At 45.7% G+C, this 26,254-nt stretch overlaps 1 protein-coding gene across 8 annotated transcripts in view; it reads right to left on the bottom strand.

Moving 5' to 3' along the window:
* AMBRA1 (autophagy and beclin 1 regulator 1) overlaps positions 1–26,254 on the bottom strand; it is a 136,910-nt gene that overhangs the window by 5,736 nt on the left and 104,920 nt on the right. For 7 of the 8 annotated variants that reach the window (XM_061997714.1, XM_061997712.1, XM_061997717.1 and 4 more), the window contains 3 exons: positions 24,575–24,714; positions 5,759–5,851; positions 4,054–4,247 (listed from right to left, as the gene is read on the bottom strand). In XM_061997714.1, the coding sequence (XP_061853698.1) occupies positions 4,054–4,247; positions 5,759–5,851; positions 24,575–24,714 (427 nt within the window). Of the gene's footprint in view, positions 1–4,053; positions 4,248–5,758; positions 5,852–22,008; positions 24,315–24,574; positions 24,715–26,254 lie in introns of those variants that run through there. The other variant, XM_061997718.1, reaches the window with a different exon arrangement.

Raw genomic sequence — 26,254 nt, 5'->3', positions numbered from 1 at the left:
CAGGCAGATGAAAGGCTAAAGGATCTACCCACGTTTCTACTTGGAGAAGGGAGAGGCAGGATCTGGAAGCTGATCCCTGGTGTCCTGCTTCCCTTGCATCCCACAGCAGCGGCGCAAGAACGTGTTCAGCTAACAGAAACCAAGATGCTTCCTTTCAGCATTCATCAGGCTTGGCTGGGGACAGGGTGTTCCTGCTCATGCAGCCCCCCTGACACACATTCCCAGTGTTGCAGATTAAACAAATGACATCACATGCATCACACTGGCTCTGAGTGCTCCTAAAGCATCCTCAGGATGTTTTGCTTTCTACCAGGAAAAGAGTTTCACTTGCAGGTGCTGCCTTTGCACTACTAACAGCTTGAACAGATTGAATCCCACAAGCCCAGACCTTCCTTTTAACAACCCTTTTCCCATCTCAAAGGGTATCTGCTGCAACATCTGAAAGCAGTTGGTCAGGCTGATTTGTACTTCAACCAAACAGGTTAAAAACCATCTGTGGCGCGACAGCAGTCAGAATGTCACTCCCCTAAAGACAGGTCAAGTAGCAACCACTGACAGCAAGTCATTCTGTAACCCCTACCAGGTTCCTACACACACAATGAGCACTGAGCTAGAGCTCCCTGAGTGTTAAACCCCAAAGACAACACAGGTGATAGGAGCTGGGATGAAAATCACCTTGTGGTTATTTCCATAACCATATTCCATTTCCATAACAGGGCTTTTCATTTGAATGTGGGTTATTTGTTTCTTTATAAGCAGCTGGATTACCTGAAAACTGTATTGATATGCTGTCAGTGCCTGAGGGGTGTCCTGAAGCTCTGCAAAGGGCTCTCTTCCCCTAGCCTGCAGCACCTTCAGCACTGTTGCAGCCCCTGACAGCTACTGCCACTTGCTCCCTATATCCACAGACCCAGCAGCAGCCACAGCCTGACCTGGCAATTGTTTCAGTGACATTGAATTTGCCAGTTGAATACAGATCCCTCCCCTATCACACCTGTCCATTTGCAAGGGAAACAGGTAGTTACAACTCCCAACAGACTGTTTCTAATGAACAATGCTTCAAAGTTCCATCTCCACCACCATTTCCACTACATCTAGGGGCTTAAAAGCAAGTAGGAGAGAGCTGTTATAGGCATTTCTTGGTTATCTTCTCCTAGTTTTCTCTCAACTCTTCACTTCTTTAGCTTTAAGTGTGGCTTGGGAGCAGAGTTCACAAGGCAGCTATCAACTGCTGTGCAACAAAAAAAGATCCTGACATTAGAGGGATTCACTTCTAATAAAGTCATCACACAGTCATTCCTCCAAAGGAGGTAGAAAGATAATCAGAACAGCAAAGTCCCCGCAGAGCTTTGCATGAGAAAAGGAAACTATTTATACCCTCACTGAGCTTAATTAGATTTCTGATGCAATTCTGCATACTCTTCTTTTTCCCCCCTCTCTACACTAAGCACATATCTGCAAGAAACACCCTGAGCCAGAATTCCCCCCCAGCTGACAGGACACAGGACACAAACCCACTCTTGGGGGTAGCACTAGGCTGCTTTTGACTGGTTTGTTTTGGGTTCCCCCCCCTCCCAGTCTCATGGTAAGGTGATAACTGAAACACTTTTCCTTTGCATTCCTCAGAACCCTGTCTGATTCCTCCATTGTGCTGCTGATAATACTGCTAAGCCCTTACATAGTGATTTACATCTTCAAAGCCCCATACAAAACACTAATTAATCTTCACAGCCCCTGATGTACTGTACTAGGGGGAAAGATTTAGTCCCATTTGGTAGATGATTAGCACTTTGCCCTCAGTCACACACCAAGTTACTGGTGGCACTTCTTTTCCCTTTTCATTTCTTGCTGTCCCTGACACCTAGATCCTGCTATTAGGAAACACTTTTCACCAGCCAAAGAACTATGGTAGACACAGTGGGCAAATGAACCATCAGAAAAGCAGTTCAGCATCTCATCTGGCCTGTCTGAACACACTGGACAAGCATCACAAGAGTTTATGATGCTGGAAATGCAGTAAATGTCATGCCACAAGCACTGCAATGAGACTCAAGTGAAATGTAAAGCACAAAGACACTCAGATGAACCAGACCACTGATGTCACAGGGCTGGCTGAGGGGTTGGTAACAGCAGATGATGAGTTGTCTTCCCTGCTTCATGGTAGGTCCTTGTACTCTTCCTCTGTCCTGGATTACTGGGGTTTATTTGGCTCCTGCATGTTCCTGGATAGTTAATCTCTTGACAGCTCGTTGCTTTGAGTTGCTTTTGAGCCTTTGCAACTGAGGATGCAACTGGCATAAGAACTGATCAACTACAGGGTAAGACTGCTTGGCTCATCTCCAGTTCTCACATCCACACTGGAATAGCTCCTTTGTTAAAGGCCCTTAAACAGTGACAGGGGTGTGACAGCCCATTTTGCAGGTGAGGCCACTTGCAAGGGGACATGCAATAAGTCAGCACCTGAGCAAGAAATCACATCAGATGTGGAATCCACCAATCTTCTTCCAAGCAAGAAAGGGAGATAGAGAAAACTCCCTGTCCTGTGCTTGTTATCTGTACTCCTTTTCATAGCATCACAGGATCCTTATCCCAGCCCTCATCAACCAAACAACAATCCTCCTTTAACCTGACATCCTCTGGGGTCTGGGGCTCCATGTCTTCATGATTTGCTCCTACATGTTTTGCTCCTTTGTAGAGATAACCCTGCCCAAGGCACAGGTGAAGCACAACTCTTCCCCATCCCATTAATCATCTAGTTAAAAACCATGATCTAGATTTAAAGATTTAATTAGAAAGAAGGAGGTAATGAAACTTTCAGATGATTTGCAGAAGAGCAGCAGAGAGAAGTAGCACTGGAGAGCTTCACTGGTTGAACAGAGCAGAGAAAGATCCTCCCAGCCTGTGGTACCAGGCATCATGGCATTGATGTGAGAAGGTCCCACTCTCTGTCTACATACCATGTTGGGGTGGAAGAACCAGTTCCCACAAGTTCAGCATGTGTCCAGACCTCTGTGTTCCAGACTTACTCACATGTCCTTGACTGTATAACCTCCAGAAAGGCTGAGCCCAGCTCCACTGAGATGAGCAGATGGGAAACCCCTCAAGTCAGGAATTTGTCACTTCACTTTGAACAGAAGAGTTGAGATCAGACAAACACAAAGCCTTACCACACCCACAGGCTGGATGCTGAGCAACAGAAACTATGGCTCACATGCCAAAACACACCTTTCAGATGGACAGGGCACAAGTAAACATACAAGCACAAACAGGCATGTCATGGGCTGCTTCCCAAAGCCAAGTGGGTTCATGAACTGACCCCTCCTTGATTGTCTCTGCCTTTCCATGTATGCACTGCCCAACTCCTTCCCAGCCAAGCCTTCAGAGTTGGATTCAAACACAGTACTACAGCACAGAGACAAGAAACCCAGACAAAATCACCATGCTTTCTAAAGATCAGTGATTTTATCAGCATGTAGGAATTGCACACTGTGTGCTTCCAGCTCTTTGTATGTTACTAAGTTTTCCTGGACTGGAAAACACTAGAGGCATTTTTGAGTAGCTGAGCTGGACACTCTTTACAGCCTGCATCAATCAGACCAAACAGAAGACTCACAACTGCTTTGTGAGAAGTGATTTGGAGTGTTTTGCATCTAGATGCTGAGCTTGTGAAGCCTGCACAGGTTTTAGATGCAGAGGTTGACAGGACCAAGCTAAGTTCTATCAGAGAGACAGAAAGGATGATTCCTGGCAGCCTGCAGCTTTACTGATGGTTAGAGTTCAGGACATTTGAGAGGAGTGATGCCAGTACAGCTGATTCTACAAAGACACAATGATGTGGAGAAGAGTTCATTTTGCCTTCTAAAAGCATGTCAAGAGACAACTTTTCTGTTCACATGGAAAGAGATTCACTCTCTTGATCATCTTAGTCAATTAAGAAATCTTTGCTGAAAAGACAACAGGTGTGTCCCAGTGTATTGACAGGAGGTGGAACCTGTGTGGAACCTCCTCACTCATCAGGTAAGCTGTCAGACAAATCATTGCTTGAGCTCCTACCTTCCCCAGTCCCTGCAGAGGTGGATTCCTGCTCCTGTACCTCCCTCTCTGTCTGGGTCTCGGCATTCTGCAGCTGAGGTGCCAAGGTCTGGGTACCCTGGGAAGTCACAGAGGTGGGGGGGTTTCGGGGTTGCAGGCCTATGGCATTCATCAGGCCCATGTCCCTGTCTGTCCTCCATGTGGCTCTGCTGGTTCTGAAAAGAGAGAAACAACAAATAAGACCAGGAAGATTGGAGGCAACGTGCTCCAGCAAGAATGAAGCATCCACTTGAGCCTCTTCTTGCCTCCACTCCAACTAGCCACGGTGCAGATCCCTTGAGTTTTGGTCTCTTGGGTTTTAAGCCACCAAAGTCTTACAGTGCACTCACCCTTGCACAGAAGCAGCATGTCTGACAGGCACAGACAGGTATCCCTGCAGCATCACTTAACACGTCCTGAGGTCACTAAGTCGGGCAGGCAACAAGACACGAGGCACAGGACCCACAGACACACACAAAACCTCCCTCTGCACACTGCCAGGGTGCTTTTAACTCCCAAGGACACAGCCTGCACATCCCTTCCCTCCTCTGGACCTCCTGGTTTGTCAGCATTACACATGAATGCACTCCAGCAGGCATTTCTGCCCGTTCCAGTCAGACAAGAGGAATTCTCTGCTCTCAAGAGCAGGAACCGCCTCAAGGCTCATTAACTTCTTCTCAGAGCTGAACAGTTGAAGTGTATGATGCTACAAGAGTTGAACCTTGACAAGGCTTGGATGCTCTTTCCAAAACTGACCTCTGGCTGTAAAGTGCTGGGAATGGTAAAGAGATTCTAGGAAGACTGCCTCATTCACAACCTTTTTCTCTGTAAGGTTCTGAAACCTGCCACACGTTGCTCTTGCCCTCTCCTTGAGCTACTTCACTCATTGCTGCCTTCATTGTGCAAGACTGACACATGCTGTCAAACAAATGTGAGTAAAGGCAATATCCATTCACATGGCAGAGGAAAAAAAAACCTCTCTGCTACTTATTTTTTCCACTCTCAAACAGTCCAAGGCTGTAGGACAGTGCAGATGTTGCCCTGTACACCAGCTCAGAACTTCCCTGGCATCCTGGAGCTCATAATTCAGGAACAAGGCTGCTACATTCTTGCTGAGAGCAGCTGGCTAAAGGAGAAGTACCCTTCACCAGGAAAAGAAGCAAGGCTCTGCAGCATCACCCTCCTGATTACAACAACTAATGGATCAACATCACTGGACAGACTGGCTGAAGCAGCCAATGGGGTTACCAAGAGATTTAGCTTTATTTTTGGTGTTCATTGTTGAGAAACAAGTGTCCCATGACCAGAAACCAAAGGCCTGAACATCAGTCACCACTGAATTTGTGCTCATCCCTGTAAAACCTGCCCTGCTCTTCAGTTATCCTCCAAAGGCCATTTACTTTGCATGGTGTTTTTGAGGCATCAAGTCCCACACACGTTGCTCCTGCAGCTTGCTCAAGGACTCAACTGAGGCCACAGATGACACATGTACTTTGCTACCACTGCCAGCATTTTTGGGCACTGAATGTCACTAAGGGCAGGTGACCCAACAAGGCAGTGTCAGAGGTGGAAAGAATTGTATAATTAAAGCTGCCAGTGCTAAGGGAACAAAGAAATGGTGCTTGTCAGATGTAACAAAACCAGCAGGAAGGGTCAGGTCTCTCTAACCCACACCCAAGAGACTCACCCAGGCCTCTCAGTGCTCCTGCTGCTGGAATGCACAGCGAAGACATTCTCATTCAGCTGGTCCCAGTGGTATTCAACTCCAGAGTTTAAGGCCCTTGAAACACCAAAAAAGGGAAAAAGATTAGTATGGCAGGACATCATTGCAACCAGCAGATATTATGTCCTCACAACACAAAGGACAGTGATGATTCCTGCCCTGCAGAACCTGCAGATGTAGCTCAGTCCTCATTTTCTTTTAAAGAGGTTTCACCACCATAAACAACAGCCTTGCAAACATGGAGCACTGTGTTGCCCCAGATTGCTCTGGAATAGTCCTCTCATTTCCATTAATATGAGCACTGAGGCACAGCCCCAGGAGCAGAGACATTTCCAGGAAATGGAGACATACAACTGTGTGTCTAAAATCAGGTTTAGACACCAAGGGACCAAACAAAGAATTGGGATGGGATGCCCAGTTCTCTCTGAGGTGCCTGCCACTGTTTCCTGCACTAGGTCATACTGAGTCAAACACTGCATTTATTCAACACTTTACCTGTGTGTCCAAAATGTCACACACAATCACAGAGTGGTGGGGGTTGGAAGGGAGCTCCAGAGCTCATCCAGCCCAAACCCCTGCTAAAGCAGGTTCCCCTCCAACAGGTCACACAGGAACGTGTCCAGGTGGGTTTGGGAACCTCCAGAGCAGGAGCCTCCACACCCTCCCTGGGCAGCCTGGGCCAGGGCTCCCTCACCTCAGCACCAAACAAGTTTCTCCTTGTGTTTAAGTGGAACTGTTTGTGTCCCAGCTCATGTCCATCACCCTTTGTCTTGTCACTGGGCACCACAGAAAAAAGTGTCACCCCATCCTCTTGACACACACCTTTTAAATACTTGTGTCGATGAGATCCCCCCAGAGTCTCCTCCAGACTGAACAGCCCCAGTTCCCACAGCCTTTCCTCATAAGGAAGATGCTCCAGTCCCCTGATCATCTTGGTGTCCCTGCACTGGCCTCTCTCCAGCAGTTCCCTGTCCCTCTGGAGCTGGGGAGCCCAGAACTGGACACAGGACTCCAGATGAGGCCTCACCAGGGCAGAGCAGAGGGGGAGCAGAACCTCCCTGCACCTGCTGCCCACACTCCCCTTGATGCCCCCAGGCTGCCATTGGCTTCTTGCCCACGAGGGCACGTTGCTGGCTCATGGTTAGTTTGCTATCAAGCAGCACTCCCAGGTCCCTCTCCTGGAGCTGCTCTCCAGCAGGTCACCCCCAGCCTGTCCTGCTGCAGGGGGTTGTTCCTCCCCAGCTGCAGGACTCTGCCCTTGCCCTTGTTGAACCTCAAGAACTTGGATTTTACAGCTAAAGCTACTAAGTTCAACAGACCAGACGAAGCTCTGGCAACCTTTCACAGTGCATTTCCCAAAAAGACACACAAAGTCAGGGCTGGCTACTCACCTCCCAGGAGCAGCTAAGGTTTAACAATGCACTGCTAACCATCACAGCACTGCTGAAGACTAGGGGCCATCAGAGAAACTCAACCCCTATAAGGCTGTAAATGCGTCTCCTGCTTTTTCTAAGGTCCAACAACTCTTAGAGAGGAAGAGAGATTCATTTGTGCCAGCCAGAAATGTCAGAGGACAGGCACAGGCTGTGCTGTCAGAGGCAGTATGGACATCTTCCCACCTACTGCTGTGTCCCAACTCCAGAAGCACTACTCCAAAAGCCTGCATTGCCATGGAGGAGACTTTGTGACACACCAACTCCCTGTGAGCTGGCCTGGGAGCTTTGAAACGTGGTTGCTGGACTGCAGATCTGTCCCTGATGGTGCTAGGCAGAGAGCTAACAAGGCTGTGCTGTGCTCACTACAAGGCTGGTAAAAAAGAAGAAACCCAAACCAAAGCCCTGTGCAGGCAGAAGGGAACTGCACCTGAAGAGATGGACTCACATCACAAGCAATCTCAGAGCATCAACTAAAGCAAGAGCCATAACCTGAAGGAAGGATTTACCTTCTCAGTGATGGCCAATGATGGGACAAGGGGTAATAGGTATAAGCTGGAACATAAGAGGCTCCAAAGAAACACTAAGGAAGAATTTCTACAGGGTGAAGGAGCCCTGGAAGGGGGTGCCCAGATGGGTTGTGGAGTCTCCTTCTCTGGCCACAACTCAAACCCACCTGGATGAGTCCTGTGTGCCCTACTCTAGGTGGTGCTGCTCTGGCAGGGGGGTTGCACTGGATGAGCTTTCCAGGTCCCTTCCAGCCCTTGAGATTCTGTGATTTGGGGCAAACAGTTGGTAGCTGGCTCTGGCACAAACAAGATGTTTTATGTGTATATAAAAGCTGTTGTGCCTGTAATGAGATGTCTCAGCAGAACTGGCAAGAACCCCAGCTCAGAGGACACTGCAGGTCAGACAGGCTGCAACAGGAGAGCTGTGTGTGCTGGAGGCTTTGGGCTGGGCTGCTGGGGTGACAGCACCCCAAGATGGGATCAAAGGTGAAAGCTGGAGAAAAATGAGGTCAACAAAACCACACAGAGAGACTACAGGACGTCATCAGTCATCACCTTTTGGGGTTGTTGTGCTGAGCTAGCCCTGTGCTGCACTACACCCCATGAATGCAGCTGCCAGGGAGAGGCTGATTTCCAAAGGCTTCAGAGTTTACTGACAGATACTAAAACTGTGCCAGCCAGTCCCTCTGGCTGCTCCATCCCTTGTCTACTGAGACTTAGCTGCCACACTGTCTGCAAAGCAGCATTCTCCTTAGGCAAGTGAGACTTGCTGACCTGGTAGGCAGTATTTCCAGAAAAGGTCTAGTTTGCTTGGTATCTGCAACTATTAACTAACAGAGCTAAACCAACTCTTCTCTCCCTCCTTTCCACACTTGTTTGTGCTTTCCAAAGTGCAGGTGTGGTCCTGACAGCTACCTGCAAGACTGGTATTCCTCACTGAGTTGCTCTGTGTGCCCTACTTGTCTTTGCTAGCTCCCAGCTCTAGACATGAGAAGACTGCAAAGCTTTCCCTAAGCCAAAATGTGAGTTGGGGGATATTGTGTTTTCCCTCTTTCCCCAAAGCCCCTCTTCTTGTGCTACACAGAAAGCTCAGCTCCTGCCCAAACACACACACATTTGAGTCTGATTCATCTCATATCTACAAAAGCACAACAGCACCAGGCTGACACATAGTACAGCAGGTTAAAAACTCCCATCCCTGCTCCTACCTGTTCTGCAGAGGCTCACTACTGTACACTCAGGCTGCTGGACGGGAAAGTCCATCCTAACTCCACACTGTCAGTTTGCACCTTTCCCAGGGTGCTGAAATCAATAGCTGTTTCACTTCATACATCACTTTGCACATTGGTTTCAAATGCTGCCATTCATCAACTGAGCTCCACTGCCAGGGTTCTATTAGCCAGTCAGAGCCAGAGAATCCAGGACTTGGCTCTGCTTTCCCAGCAGGACCTGTAAGCAGCTGGTGCCACTGCTCCCATTGCTGACTGGGAACACTGGTGAACAGGCTCAAGTCACGATCACTGAACTTGGACACAATGGGAGTTCAACACCCTCAGCATCACTGGAAACTGTCTTTTTAGTCTGGATTGAATGTGTATCCCTTCAGGGTGCCTCAGAATAAAGAGCTGGCACTCCCTACTGCAGCAGTGAGCATCCCCAGAGCTACCCTGCAGCAGACTCTTCTCCCATCAAGGTCTGTCAACCAGCCTTTCCTCTCCCAACATCACCTCTTGCAAGAGCCTAGAAACAAGAAAACCTTCAGCACAACCACCTTTGTTCTCTTCTGCATGCATCTGCATCTCACCTGCCTCCCCACAGCCCTAAGCCCAATACCCAGCTTGCTCCTAATCAGATCTCCCAGCCTTCAGATTGAGGCTACAAAAGAGCCGTTTCAGACTGCGACATGGTACAAGTGCAGGAAAATGTCTGAACTTAACAAAAGGGAACTGGTTGGGAAGCATCTTTTATACAAAGATCATCCCTTCTTAATAAGCAAAGACTTCACCAAAGCAATGCTGCTGTTGTAAGGGTTAGGTGGCAGTTTTAAGAGCACGTTAGGAACGTGATCACATAAACCCAACTTTAAGGCAACCGAAGCACACGCAGAGATGTTTGTGACCACCACAATTCAACCACGCTTGAAATCACATTGGGAGATTGCAAAAGTGCAAATCTTGGAAGCTTAAAGCACACATTTGAAACAGTGCAAGCTTCCTTTTCAGAAAGCCTGAAGGTTTCTGAACGCCCATGGCAAAATATTGCTTGGATTTTGTACATGAGCAAAAGCCTTTCAACGGCACGTTTCCCAGGAGATTTGCAAATCAAGGCCTGACTATTCATTTCATGTGAAGCAGAGCTTACACTGGAGAGATGAAGATTTTATTTTTCAGGTAATATAAGCATTTAACTTTTGCTCCATCAAACTCTAAGCATGGAAATGCTTGAGGCATGAGAGGAGAAGCTGAGTGTAGCACACGGAGCGTGTTGCCGCTTGGATGTGGATGCCTGGAGAAGGACGTTTGCTGCCCAGGGCTTCAGGGTGAAAAATTGCCATTCTCCACACTCAGTCACTCATGGACAGTGAAGTCCACTTAGGCAAGTTCTTCTTTTCTTCCTTTTTATGGCTGTCACTAAGCTCTCTAAGCCCTCCCTGGAAATTTCCATTAGCTGTGTTAAATCCAGAGCTGCTCCCAGCCTGGCTTTCCCAGCAGGGATCTGCTCCGAGATGGACTTTTCCTTCACGCCTCTGTCCAGCTCACATTTATTAACAAGCTTGGGGAGGATGAAGGGCACAGATTTGCATGCTTTGCTGAAAGCCAAATATGGATTCAGAGTGAAGCCTGTTAAGTACCAAGAGCTAACAACTTAGGCAGCACTGCCTCTCCCTCTGGAAGCAGGTATTACCTACACAGCTCTGTTAGACCCCTCTGAAGAAGCTAGGACCAAGCTCTAGGAACTGGTGACGAGATTATTTGTGTGTGACAAGAAAGCTGGAATATGACTTACTGCATTGCGTTAACCAGTAGCTGAAAAATAAACTGACAAAGCACATGTCAACACAAAATGACTTAGACATCTGGGTAACCCCCTCAGCTGGCATATCCAGAACTGGGAGCTGAAGAGGAGGGATGTGGGACTAAAACTCCCCAAGTCTCCATAACAATACAGCTCAGCAGCACAATGGAAAGGCAAAAATAAACTTGCACGTAGGGTAGGCATGTCCAGGAAGGCATAAAATAATAGTGAGTGTCCTTTCACTTAAACCATCATCAACACTGAAGAAGGTAGAAGCAGTGGGCAAATGCTCTGCTCTCCTCCTTCAGATCCTGCCACATGGAAGGGCCCAACAGCAGCACACTTGCCAGCTACAGCTCTGAATTCACTTTGAAGACATTGCTGCCTGCAATCCCATCTCAAAATACCAGCACAACCCCACTACTACCATGAAGATTGTGGCAAGCCCAACGTGGAGGAGACTAGTTACAAAGTGATGCCGTGCAGCACGCAGCTAGGTGAGTCTCTGCTTTCCATGCTGCCAAGCTTCTCTTTCTCCACATAAAGGAATCACCCTCTAAAGCTGATTTACCATATGCACTGTCCATTTAAGGTCACTAAGAGCAAGCATACAAACCCAGGTTAGTTTACAAAGGATCTGAATCCCCCAAGACGTGCTTTCCTCCCTTTGTGCCAACTTGTCATTCTTAAAACCATTCCAACTGTATCAAGGAAATACTGAGTAAGCTACAGAGAGCAAGGTGACACTTATGCTAAGGTAGAAGAATCCATTGTCCTTGTCTGGGAAGGAAGCAGCAGCACATGATATCTCATGTAATGCAATGTAACACAGTGCTCAGTCAGATTCCAGATGCATCCTTGTCAGCAGCTCATTATCTCTTCTGCCAGCGTGTGATGATCAGCACAGCAAGCCCATCCCCAGCTCCCATGATTAGCTAGGCAACTGTATTGTCAGCACAAGGCAAGTTTGGCACTCCCAGCAGCTGCCTGGATAGGAAAACAATCATTTCTAACACTCTGCTTCATAAATATTTAGCTCTCTGTGCAGGCATTGAACCAGGTGCAGAGATGAATCCAAGTGACAACTGGCTGCTGTGCAAACTGTATGGACCCTGCAAATGGGATCCCTGGAGTAGCTTTGCTGGACAGTAATTCCCTTTGACCAAGGAAGAGGTGGCAGTCTTACTGGCACCAGACTACTTCAGAGCACGCCCTTGGAGTACAGCCCATGTATGACTAGCCAGGGGAAGAGCATGAGAGAGAGTCTGAGAACTCCTAAGGAGATAAGTCATACAGAACACGAGATGTGCAGTTTACCATTAACAACCACACAGACATTGAAGTGACGTGTGAAATTACCCTCTTAATCACATCCAGAGAACAATGCAAAGGTCACCTTTCCTCTGCAACTAACAGCAGGTGCATCTTTCCTCCCTATACTGATGGGAGGCTAGGAATTTTCCAGAACCCTGCAAAAGCTTGGGAACCAGCAACCATGCAGAAACACATCCTGACACTTGCTTGAATTGCCAAAGGTGCAGAAGAAGCTGGCCAGCAAGCAGCTTGGTGCAGCTTGTAGCCACGTGCCTGCTTCAGGGAGGATGCCAACTCCACTCAGAACGCTAGGCAAGATGACTGGCCCTGTTTATTTGATTGCACAGTCCTGCCAGCTAGGTTAAACAGTAGGATTTTGGAGGAGGCTCTGTTCAAACTCACACCATTTAAATGATGTCAGCTTTATAAATCTGGAGGCACTAATAGCTACTAACATTTCTCTGTCTCAACAGTAGGAACACGCACAAGTTTGTTCTGCCCACCAGTAGGCAAGTAAAGCTGGATACAGTCCAGGTTCTTGTAGCCAGTGGTTAAGATTTAGATGGAAGAACACTCATAGTCCCTGGGCAAATATGTGACATTGAAGCTAAGGAAGAGAGTCACCTGGTAGATACTTCAGAGAGGAAAGAACACAAGCAGAATGACTTCTTCTGATCCACAGGGTCGCTAAAACCCAAGTGACTTCCAGGAGCCAGCATTTGCAACCTGCCTGTCTAGCAGTTTGTATGTAGCAGATGAGCTGAATCATGTCATGGAGGACACAGCAACTGAAAGCTTAAGAGGAAGGTCTTAAATTAAGAATCTGGCTTCCAACACATTCATCAGGAGTGATAAATGGCAAGGAAGCACCCAAACAATGACAGAGCAGCAAGAGAGAGCTTTGTGTGAAATTCTGCATGTTGGGTTATGTTGGGACTCAAGAAGGAAATAAAGACAGAGAATAAAGACAAGAGAAGTCCCTCAGAGTCAGCCTTCATGTCCAAGTCAATCCTTCTGCCACAACAGTTTCAGCACGACATAGGGAGTAGCAGCTCATGTCTGAGACAGTCTGAACATGACATACTGATGTTTTAACTAGACAGCAGCTGCTTTGACATCTAGAAGAGATACATCCCAATTTAGAGAGGCCATACTGAGGCCATCATTAAATGCAAAACATTTGTATGCAGATGGACAAAACACTCAAGCAAAGTGGGCCCAGAGTTAAGATTTGCTCCTACAATGCTGGGAAGATTTTTATGTACACTGCAGTTTTAGCACTACCTAAAGTGCATGTGAATAAGAACATCCCATCCAAGCAAAGTAGCCTGGAATAAACAAGGCAGAACTAAACCAAATGAGAATATCCTCAGTGTTCACTGATTTTGGGGTTTTCCCTCTTCAAATCATGCCAGTGTTCCATAATATCCTTCATTTACTTGGCTCCAACCATGCCAAGTAACACTTTGGGATCCTCTGGAAGGTAAATAACAGATTCTGGAATGCAGAGCTTTACATTCCTTAAATAGAATAAGAACAATTAGCTTGATATCAAGCCAGAACAATTTAGTTTGGTATTACCTTAAATCAACCTCTAAAGATGGATAACTTGCTTAAATTCCTCTAAAATCCTAAAGGTTTCTTAATTGCTTTAAGTGATTATAGGCAGACTATACATCAAATAAGCTTTGAACTCTCAGAGTATCTTAAGCTGTTTATGATCTATCAGCTCTTCCAGTGGCTTAGACAATTTAGGATGTTAGAGGAGTCTTTGAGGGAGCACAAATTGCTTAAGCCTTCTAAGGCCTTAAACATCTTAAAACTGCTACAAGTCTTGAGAGCCAAAGTCCTCTTCAGTCTTCTTTGAGCTTTCACTGATGTTTTAGCAGAAAGATTTACATTGATTCAAAGGTGACTTCCAAGCAGGCTTGTTTTTGTAGATCCTCTGCTAACAAACTAAACCAGGAAAGTGCCATTTAGAATGGGAGACTTCAAAATAAAGGGTTACAATTAGCAAGCATAACAATGCCTGTTGTATATCTTTGCAACAGAACATTGCAATGTGCACACACAAAGCTGCCAAACTCCAGAACCAAGATCTTGGCTTGGTCTAATCTCCATGAGATCCACAGGGCAAGTCAAGTTTGATATTTTTAATCTTCACCAGCTTTGAAATTCAGTCAAGTAAAAGTATTGTTTAGCACACAAGGGGAAATCTGCTCCAACAGAACAAAACAACAACAAAAAGGAAAGACAAAGGATCAAAAAATGGACCAAAACTGCAAATGCACAATAATTACTCCACCAGCAGTTTGTAGGCATTGAGTTGAGATCATTTCCAGAACCAAGGAGCTTGAGGGTTTAAAAGAGGGAAGGAAAATGAAGGAAAAAGTTGGCTCTTTTATTTGTTGGCTGGATTCTCTACAGTCTAGCTTGAAAATACAGGTATAATCATAGAATCACAGAATGGTGGGGGTTGGAAGGGATCTTTAAGAGATCATCCAGTCCAACCTCCCTGCAGAAGTAGGGTCACCTAGATCAGGTCACACAGGAACGTGTCCAGGAGGGTCTTGAAGATCTCCAAGGAAGGAGCCTCCACAACCCTCCCTGGGCAGCCTGTGCCAGGGCTCCCTCACTCAAACAGGGAAAGAGTTGTGCCTTATGTTTAAATGGAACTGTTTGTGTTCAGCTTCATCCCATCACCCCTTGTCCTGTTGCTAGATACCATGGAAAAAGTGCTGCCCCAACCTCCTGACACTCACCATTTAGATATTTGTAAGTATTAATGAGATTCCCCCCCACCCCAGTCTCCTCTTCTCCAGACTAAACAGCCCCAGGTCCCGCAGCCTTTCCTCATAAGGAAGATGCTCCAGTCCCCTGATCACCTTGGTGTCCCTGCTCTGGCCTCTCTCCAGCAGTTCCCTGTCCCTCTTGAGCTGGGGAGCCCAGAACTGGACACAGGACTCCAGATGAGGCCTCACCAGGGCAGAGCAGAGGGGGAGCAGAACCTCTCTTGACCTGCTGTCCACACTCTTCTTGATGCCCCCAGGCTGCCATTGGCTTCTTGCTGGCTCATGCTTTGTTATCACCCAGCACTGCCAGGTCCCTCTCCTGGAGCTGCTCTCCAGCAGGTCACCCCCAGCCTGTGCTGCTGCAGGGGGTTGTTCCTCCCCAGCTGCAGGACTCTGCCCTTGCCCTTGTTGAGCCTCATGAGGTTCCTCCCTGCCCAACTCTCAGCCTGCCCAGATCTCACTGAATGGCAGCACAGCCTCTGGTGAATCAGCCAGTGCTCCCAGTTTGGTATCATCAGGGAACTTGCTGAGGGTCACTCTGTCCCCTCATCCAGGTCCTTGATGCCAATAAATAAAACTCCAGAAATAAACCAGATCAAAGACCAAAAAATTAAAGATGATCTGATTGGAAAGCAGCTGAGGGAGTAAACAACCAAACAAGGTCTATTATAGAACTGTGGAGAGAAGAAAGGTTGTAGGACAGCAGGATGGACTGGTGCTGCCAAAGAGGGAGAAGACATTCTAAAAATAACCAAGAGGAAAATGGCAGTGGCATGAAAAAAAAGGTCTATTCATCAGTGAGGCTAAGGACAGAACTCAATAATGACTCAAATTGGCCAAGATACTGAATTTTCTGCCTGAAGTCTCCACTTAAAATATATCTGAGGGTACTTATGCAATTAGGGAGCAAGAGAAGATGCCAGCCACAGCAGCTAGTTGCACTCATTAAGAAAATAATGAAACAAAAAAACAATGATGAAGAAGTTAACTTCTTTGAGCTGTTCCAGACCTGACTTTTAACATGTGCTAAAAAGCTGAGGAAGTGACAAAAGGCCAACAAAGCCAACTTATCAGTACGCTTCAGAAAGAAAGGCATACTTAAACTGACAATTCCTCTCCCTTGAGCATCACTTCTATCCTTAAAGACAGTAATGGAACAAAGAAAGATGTATGAAAACAATGGAAGAGCCACATGCAGTAGGCAGCAAGTCAAATAATTGCTAGCATGGAATTTAATTGCTTTTGTACATAGAATCAGAGAAAAAGTAAAGGAAGAAAAAGCAGCAGATGTGATCTGAATACATTTAAGTGAAGTATCTGGTAATTGTTAAGAGTATGCTTGTAGGAAGACTGTGACCCAAGATGAGAACCAGTAAGGACCTGCAGAAGCCCAGTGAAACAGTACATAAAGTGGTAAGCAACAGGTTGAAGTTTCTTTAACACTGAGCTCTGGAATAAGTTCCCTTTCTCATGCTGGAAAACAAACATCACTAAACTAAATCAGTGCTTCAGCATCTCTTGAAGAATTGGGTGAGGGGAAATCAACTTGCTAATAACTGAAGACTTAAAGCAGCTCTCTAAATTTATCTCTAGGATTCATAGACATATTAAGTGGAATTTTATGAGGGCATCTTTCACCTAATGCCATCATTCACCCTGGAGATCAAATTCACAGACAGAAACAGAAATGGAATAAAAACAACCCAACATCAGAATGGTGATATTGTTCCAAGCCTTCATATTCCCACTCTGCTTCTCTTGCATCAGCAATGACTGAGTCTCTGGGCACTCAGGGTACCTAAAGCTTCCCTACACCACTTGGAAAACCAATTCACTGATCTGGTTTTTTCTTTAATGGAGGAATAACAATCCCAACAGAAGTTTTCAGGACACACCTTTAGGGCAAAATGGGCCATCTCCCCCCCTTTTCAGTCCTTTTATCTGTCAAAACCATCTTTTACCCTCCTTTAGATAATTCAATGTATCTTGTGGTTAAGAGGCAGCAAAAGGCCAGGAGGGCATTTGCTTACTCAGCCATGGTCAAAGGCCACTGTGCAGATGCTGCCTTTCAAGAGGCCACTTACAGGGAGGACTCAGACATACACCAGTATCTCCAGTCACCCCAGTTGAGAAGATTCCCTAACATCCCTCAGTTACACCTGACAAAAGTCAGCTCTTCCTTTTGCCTCTTAGTTGGCTCCATCCTCCAGAAGCTGTTCCTACAAGGCAAACAACACACCAGGGCTTATCTCTTTACCAGTGCTGAGAGATGAGAGGATATGATTCTCCAAAGAAAACAAACCTGGCCTGGCAAGGACAGACAGTTGCAGTGATCCTTTGCAAAGCACAGGGATTTATTGTGAAGAGAATCTTCCCAGAAGAGTTTCACAGGCAGATCTCACCACCAAGAACTGCACTATGCACAGTGCACAGCACTGAGTCAGTTCCCAAGGAGAGAATTCCAAGGGTTGCTGCCTCTGAACCAGATGCATCTTCAGGGGGTATTTTAATTCCATTACCAGATGCTGTCTCTGCTGAAGAAATCCTTCCTCTCGTGGATGCCTGCACTACATCTTTAGCCCTAGACAAGGTGCTTTGAGTGCTTCATTTCAAAACAGTTTTCTCAGAACCCTGAAGTTTTGGGATTACTGATTTTCAAAAGCATGCAAGCACTGAGCCCTTACACAACCTGCTCCTGAGCATAGACTGGGGGGGACTCGAGATGAAATGATGAGCAACTGCTATTTGGATCCCCTGCCTTTCTCCCACAGCAGTTCTCCACAAGAGAAGTCAGCAAAGGGCAATTAGCAGCATGCAGTCTGCTCTTTCCCACTTTTGGTCTCAACTCTTCACATTCTGCAAGACAATTAACGTTTGAGAAGCTCACAGGGGTGTTTCTGAAGGGGAAAGCTCTTGTTGGAATGTGATGGGATAGGAAAGGTTATGAGCACTAAAACTCCTTCTCAATTCAGTAGAGGTATTTCTACTGTACAAGACACTGTAGATGTCATTCCATGCTGCAAAACCCAAAGATTCAGGAACTGAATCAAGTATTGAACTAGGCAGAGCCAAGAAAGATGGACAATACTTCAGTGTTAGCACTGGTCACAGTTACAACTGTCAGGCAGTATGTGATGGGGGAGAAGCAGCCTTTGGGAGGCTAAGAAAGCACCAGCAGCCACACAAAAAAGGTCAGTGTGCAGCAGGATAGCAGAGGGGTGGGTTTGAATTCACACTGCTCTCTATCACCTCTGGTGACAGAGCTCCAGGTCACAGCAAGCAGTGCATGGTAGCTCACTTCATTTGTTAAGTGGAGTACACTGCCTCAAGTGGTGTGGGATCCCTGGTTTCACTTAGCACAGCTCTGCCAATGAACATTAGTGTCATGAATTCAGTGTCTTAATCTAGTTCAAAAGTGCTCATCCTTTAAAACATGTCAGCCTCAGAGCTCTTTGATAGCACACTTCTGGACTGAATGCAAACTCATGTAGCATCCCAAAAGCACAGACTACCACGTGGTGATGTGAAGCCATGTGCAAGCAGCCAGCAGACTCGTGATCTAACACGTATGCAAGTGTAACAGATGGCAACCATCTATACATGCAATGATGACAACGGTGAAACACAGGACCCTCAAGAAAGGAACAGGCTGTCACAACGTCAGCCAGGCTGTAGCCTGCTTTCAACCCACATCTGAGGGCCAAATCTCTCTTATCAGCAGGATTTGCCTGTGAAACACAGACCTGAGTACCCCTGCTCCAGCCTATCATCACTGCAATTGGTTAAAAAGCAACAAGACAAGCATGAAACATCCCCCAAAGACACTTAACACTGCCTACTCAGTTCCATTCATTATGCATCTTCAGGACTTGCTGATGCCTTTCTTTGCATCAGTTTCCTGCACTTTGTGCTCTGTCACTACTGGTCACTTCCATGAACCTTCTCCCAGGGCCTCCTCCTCACACATGGTGGCTGATGGCTTTTTATCCAGACAAAAATGAAAGAACAGACTTGTGGAAAGTAAACTGCTTGTCTTGTTGGTCATTTGCAGAGGAAGTTCTTTCCAAACCAGTGTCCTGGGTGTTTTTACACAGACCATTCCTCAAAAGGACAGTAATACAACAGGAGAGGTAGATAAAGTTTTAAACAGCTCTAAGATGGACAGTTTGTGTATTTGCAAGCAAGTGAAACCAGCAGCTAAACAAGCTAAAGGAAACACCATATGACATACAGGCAGACACTGCTGGATGCCAGCTCCACCACCTCTGCTGCTCATTATCCTTACACAGAATAACCTGTTCACTGCCAACTGGGTATCTCAGGGTTTTCAATACAGGGCTGTATCTAACAGTGCATGTTCAAATGAACTGAGTTGGTTGGACTTCAAAAGTTTGGGAAAGGAGGCACCTTCCTGGCATTACATTAAAAGTTTCTCCCAATTTAATCACATAAAAAGCAGAGCAAACAAATTGATGGTTTTCAGTGGTACAGTGTAGTGAGCTGGGTGTCACCCTGAACTGTAAGGAAGGTGATACACAATGTCCTTTCTTTCCTTTACTCACCAGAATATAACCCTCCAAGGGATTATACCTTTGGCTAATCAAAGCATTCATTCTGTCCTCATAGCTGCTCTACTGGCTCCTGAATTCTAATCTCTTACAGGCTTCTTTCAGGTCTGTTCAGGTGCATTTCCAAGCGTGGATGAACACTGCTGTCCCCTCCTCACCTCCCTACAGCACAAGAGTTTGAACAGCCAACTTGTCAACACCTGTTTAGATGTGCACCCTGGGTTTAAACTACTCAAAACTACCTCACAGCTCAGCAGGTCAGTCCCACCTTCAGTCACAAGCATTCCAGTCATACATTTGCCTCTCCAAACCAGCCAAGCTGCATCTCCAAACAGCATGAGAGATCTGATTTCTGCCTTTTGCATCCACCCAGCCAATGCAGGGGCTATTGCAGAAATCAGCTGGTTAGCCACCTTTAGGCTGTCACAACCCAGTCATAGGCAATTTGTGCCTTTTGGGTCACTAATAATAAGTATTTTAAATGGTTCTCCTTTCCTGGAGATTTATGGAAGGCTGTATAAGCTCCTCCTTAGGCTTCCTTTTCTGGCACTGCTGAAGACCTAAAGCTGCCTCGAGTTTTCTTTTAGCTAAAAACATTTCACTGACCTCACTGGCAGCTCTTCTTAACTAATGCACTGCTTCAAAGGCAGTTCTGACCATGCACATGTGAATTTTAAACTCTTCCAGCTTATGAGGGTGACAGAGCACTGGCACAGGCTGCCCAGAGGGGTTGTGGAGTCTCCTTCCTTGGAGGTCTTCAAGATCCCCCTGGACACGTTCCTATGTGACCTGATCTAGGTGATCCTGCTTCTGCAGGGGGGTTGGATTGGATGATCTCTAAAGGTCCCTTCCAACCCCTACCATTCTATGGATCTAGTTTCTTCTGCAGTGATACTAACATGTTGCTATCTCTGCTGTTAAGTATCGTTGTGTCTCATCCTAGAACCATATTGTTGTTCTTACAGCCTCATGTATTGATGGCTTAATCATCTATGATCAACTAAAGCCTTGGGTCTTTTTCCTCCTCTGTCATTTTAACTATTGAGCTCAGTGCTATTAGTCACTAAGTGCACTTTGTACTATTAAATTCTCATTTCTATAGCTCCAGTCGCTTTCAAGGCAATCCAATTCTTGTGCAACAGTCTGATCTTTCTCTGCAATGACAAGGCTAATGTCACATCCTCTGCAAATTTATTCAGTACACCCTTCCAAGGCATTAGTGTAAAAAGTATTAATAACCAGCCCCAGAACAGGTTCTTAAGGAAGCCTATCAATGATCTCTTCTGTGACAGAATCCAGTTCTCAATCATGCTGTTATCTTCCCTTTAGTCAGGCCTTCACCTGCTCTTTACCATCTCTTGTCCTAATCTTAATTCTTTACAAATTAGCAACATTTGTTGTAGTTCTAACATAGAAAACTGAAACACAGAGGTATTAGACCAGAGCAAGTCCTTAGTTGACCCTTTAACTGTAAATAAAACACATGAAATTCCCAAGGATGAGTATCCAACCTTCTGTACTCCACCTAAGCCAAACCACAATGCATTTGATCCCATCTTCCACGGTTTTAGTTTTCCTTTCCTTCAAAATACACCCCATAAATCTGTGGATGGAGTTCCCATTATGGATTGTCAACATAACCTCACCTTCCCCACTCCCATCTGCAAGAAAAACTCCCATCAGTACTACCCCAACTCAGCAATGTAGCCCAAGACATTAGCTTTTCATTACTGTTTCATTAGAACTTTGCAAGGACTACTGGCACAGCCTCTCCTCATGAGCCCATGGAGTTTTAAGTTATGCTGCTTTTTTCTTTTGGTCAGCAGCTTGTACTTCCAGTCTACTCATTTTCCCTAAAGCACATGCTTTTCAAATGCTGTATTTGAGGCACAGCTGTTATTTCAACCTGTTTATGTGATCCCTGTAGTACTTGGTTTCAAATGCCTCCATTGTACATGGGAATAAAGACTCAGGGAATGATAAGCATCTCCTACCGACCACAGTTTCCTTTGCCAAATGAGAACAGTGGGGGTGTGTTCAGCAATAGTGTTTTCTTGATCCCTGCTGTTTGCCAGGCTATCCTCCATATAGTACTCTTATGTACTGCTGAATCCTTTATTTAGTATTTCTCTTCCTTTGCATTACTGTGTGTGGAAGCTACACAAATGCTTTTCATCTTTCTCCCTCACTTCTCACGTTGATACGCCAACCTCAACCCAAATCTATGAAGTAAAAAGCTACTGAGATGGCATCTGTATCTTAGGATTGTTCCTTTGTCTGAGGGGTTTCCAAGCAGATCTTGGGCAGACATCACAGTCACTTCTGCTCTGAAAGAGCTTCACTTGTGTGTTCTGATGTTACAGCCTCAATGCAAATTGTTCAGCTTGGTGAATACATACAACTTCATGCAGAGGTAAGTCTGTTAAGTCTACAAAACAGTGTAGTCAACAACAGAATATACCAGCTGTTCTGCTCCAAAAGGTTCTGCACCAGCCCATGTGAGTTCTGCAATAATCACCAGAAACATTGGCCACTTCAATCCACCACCAGGAAACCTGCTGAAGCATTTCTGTCAAACCACCGATACATCTCCCACCTTTTGCAGCCACCTTCTTTCACCTTCCTATAACCACTTTGGTTTTGTTGGAATTGTGCATGATTGTTGCTAGGATAGAAGTAAGGAGATGTAAGAGTGCTCTAGCTACATGGTTTCACATTGATGCTGTAGAAGGGCTGTGTTCCTGTTGTGTCTTTAATTAGTCAGGTGCCATGAAGAGACACGCCACTTGCCTTGGGGCTACTGCAAGCACCAGAATGGACATCAAATGTGAGGTGTGGCAAGGCAGGACAGCCAGATCAAGCTCAACTTTGCAAAAGCTTTCAGTCAAAGCATCTCAGGGAGACTTCATTTCCCTGGCTTCTCATCCAAGTTCATCCCATGAGCCATAATCAGTAGACTAGACCTTATCGCTTCTCTATACTGAAAATAACACAGATTGAGAAGAAGAGAGACATTATTCCTGCATAATTCTTCTGCTTAGAAAGTACAGCAACTATTCTTGAAGAAAGCCACTTATCCTGGAGGAGAGTGATTATAGCTTATACCATAATAATATCTGTAGAACTTCATGTATGAAAAAAGCCTTGATGAAAGATGATGTTCAAGAGAACAAGAGGGTTTATTTGAAGAGCGCTGGCTTTCTGTACTACTGAAATAGGTCCCATCTGAATTTGAATCACAGATTTCACCAGAAGGCTGTAACTGAATTACTCACTATTGCAATTGTATGTATTTATTCTGATTTAAAGAGTGTGGTTCTACACTGACCATATGATTCTTCTCAAGCACCACATGCCTGATCTCATGCACAACAGATGGAGTCTACATGGATATGGTAAGATCATCAGCAGTGCTGCAAGTTTCTAGCTGACAGCTTTTAGGTTACAGGGAACTTCAACATGTGCAGCATAATCCAAAATAATATCAAGGTAGTTTAGCACCAGGAAATAAGCAAAGAAATCCCTGAAGTGTTCCTGCAGCATAAAAGAAACACTGCTCCAAAAGATGCACTTGCACAACACAATGGAGAACAAGGCCTCGACCAAATTTGGTGCAGACTCACCCCAAGAACACTGAAAGCAATACATATTCCACTGCTCAGACAGCCATCATCTGTGTCATAGCACATCTAAATCTGCTTGTGTCTACATGGGAATCACACACAAGAGGTTTAAAGTGCCAGTTCCCATTTCTCTCTTGTGCAGGCCTTGAGGGGGAAGGCCCGTGAAACTGGCTTCACGAGCAGCAGCTGAGGGAGGAAGTCTTGTGGTGGCAAGTTGGTCCTGTTTTGGCTATAAATCACGTATCAAGCAGAGTAGCAACTTCAAAACAGTTTCACAGCAAGGCCATGGTGCCCAGAGTGAGGCCTTTGCCTAATCTGTGAAATCAGGATTCAAGTTAACACCCCTGAGTACGGTAATGAGCTAAAAGAGGTACCTGCTAAACACATATGACTATGTTCCTCAGCTCTCCACCCAAATCATGTTAAACATCAGCCCAGAGAGAGGGAGATAGAGCTTTTGGCTTTTTCACTCCTCTTCTCACTCTTGGCTTAGAGAAAGATGCATCGGGGAGAAAGGGACTGAAGGCCCCAACGAGACAGTTGATGGGCTGTACTCCTCTTCCTCCACCAAGACATTATTCCTGCATAATTCTTTTGCTTAGAAAGCACGGCAACTATTCTTGGGATGCCTTCTTGGTAAGAATTGTGCTGTTTTGCCCTGTGGTGAAGAATCCCCAGGATAAGCACTGCTGCCATTTTTATTGGACATCGGCGCTACCACATTAAGTGTATTTATCAACGATGATCCCTCATCTCTCCTCTCTGTCACCTTAAATTACCTGTCTTTTCAACCTTCCAGAGCTGTGCCTCATAAACCACATTCTAACCCTTGGCTTTGTGAAAATGTTTTCAGTGGAAGTCCCTGGGAGGAACTCAGACAGGCAAACATCAAGCTCTTACCCTTAACGAGACAGTCTAATTGCAAGTTTACAAAAGGGCACTAACAACCTTCAAAGCACTGTAAAATAAAAGAGAGCTAAAGTCTAACATATCACACCATTGGGCTTTCAACTAAGGACCAAAACAATTCACTGGTTTGCTTATAATCATGAGAAAAATCTTTGCAGTTCTTGGAACCTCATGCTTAAACACTGTAACATGTATTTGATTAACTCTAGGGCAGCAGCTTTCAACTTGGCTGGTGGAGTCCAAGGGGTCCATGAAAGCTGAGAAAAGCAAGCTCTTCTCATTGGAAATCCTTAGAAGTCTGCAAATCCAGATCCAGTCACTGCCCTAGACATATGTGAAAGAAAAAATCCAGAAAGCCTAAAAAAAAAGACCATGGGAAATCAAATGAGCTAATGAGATGCACTTCAAACAGCCTCAGAAGCTTATAAGCACCAAAGCAAACACTGACTATAAGAGACTTGGGTAAAAGCTGTGGCAGCTCAAAAAGAGTATTAGGAGTTGTTTTTTCTGGGTCACTCAAGCACAAAGCCTCAGGGCAGTGAAAAGTCATCTTACCCCACTGCCCTGAGAACAGAAAAGCCAAGGCAGTTAGATGTCCACGTGAAGCAAACACTTACTCTGGTCGGCAAATCACCAGGTCCCCTTTGTTGGTGCCATATGCCAATCCCAGGCCTGGCTCAGGCAGCCAGCGAGCAGAGTTGATGCTGACATGTCTCCTCTGGTCGGCAGGCATTGGGTACAGAACGTTGAAAACTCTCTGAAACAATAACAGAAGGTTATTTGACAGGACAATCCAAGGCAGGAGAGCCAAGGAGGCTCAAACAAATACTCTCTGCAGCAGCACAGCTGGACAAGGAGATATTGGCATTTTCCAGGATGTTGCACTAATGAAAGCACTAATCCAGTAGTGAGAGTAAGCAGCTGCTAGAAACACGTGTACACATGCCCCAAAGTGTTTAACAGACTGATTGGAGACATTCTGCCCTCAGGAGCATCTGAGTGTCACTCAGTAGGCCTCACAGTCCTATTCAAACTAGTTAAAGTGATGGGGACAAGTGATTAGAAAGCAGGACAAGTGGGACTCTTACAGCCTCCACCTCCCATCTTAACCCACTAGGGTGGAATATGAAACTGGGAAGTATTTCAGCATTAAGTTTATTGTTTCTATTAAGCAAAGCAAACTTTGGGCAAAAAAACCATCCAATTCCTTTACTTTCTAAACATTTAAACAGCCTCCTGAATATGTTCAGAGCTTGGGCAACCCCCACACCAACAAAGGGAAATCAAAATCCAGAGATTATGAGAATAACACAAGGAGACATGTAAGAGATCCCTCAGTTCAAGTCCCCTTCCAACACCACTCATTTTACCTGCTGTAATGTAAGAAGCTGAAGAGCTGCTAAGACTGCAAGCAGTAAGCACAGTGCTTTGCTAATGCTCAGTTAATACAGCTGAAAGAAGACCCTGTGAAAGAAGACCCTGTGCACACAAAAGGTCAAAAGTAAGCTCTGCTCTCTGGTCTGCACTAGCTTGGTTTCTGAAGTATATGAATGTGAAAAGCAAGAATGATGAAGTGGAACAGATTATACCCATGCAGATACTCTCCTTCTGCTCCAAGAAGTTCATGCCTTTTGTACAGTACAATGCTTTCCTGCACTTTCCCATCCAGCAAGCAGAACTGGGTATATGGACAACACTCCCTGTAGCCAGAAAATGTGACACGTGTGGATCATGAAAACAAAGGCATGGGAAGTAGAAAGAGGGGTAATGAGTCAGTGAAGCTACCAGGAACACACAGGGACAAGCTGCTTCAGTGCACTGGGCATCAGCTCACGTTCCATCACAGCTTCAGAAGGTTAGGATTGAGTCTGAATCATTAACAGCATTTCTGCAGAAGCTTACCTAGCATTGAAACCTTTAATCACTGGAGACAACACAGACTTCAAGTTCAGACTTTCAATGGGATAAAACCCACTGTCCCATAAGTTTTTGTTAGATTCTTTCAAGCAATCATCCATCCATCACAAAACCTTTCTCCCAAACTCCCCAGAAAAGGGAATGGTGCTGGACCAGAAAGCAGAGAAGGAAATGAGGATGTGCTGGACAAAAGGGTAAAGGTAGAAAGGAATGTAGATCAACTACCACAGCACTGCTGAAGCAGCAATTCTGAATTACTTTGGGTGAGCTAGCATAACAAACTGAGGCTGTTTTCCTCTGTACCCTTTTGCACACCCTACATCTTATCTGTTGGTCAATCTCACCTGAGAAGTCTGGGGCAGAGATGATCTGACTGCATG

This window comes from Colius striatus, chromosome 6, assembly GCF_028858725.1.
Source record: "Colius striatus isolate bColStr4 chromosome 6, bColStr4.1.hap1, whole genome shotgun sequence".
NCBI lineage: Eukaryota > Metazoa > Chordata > Aves > Coliiformes > Coliidae > Colius > Colius striatus.
The sequence above is the reverse complement of the archived record's forward strand: the minus strand, read 5'-3'. Positions and strand labels throughout refer to the sequence as shown.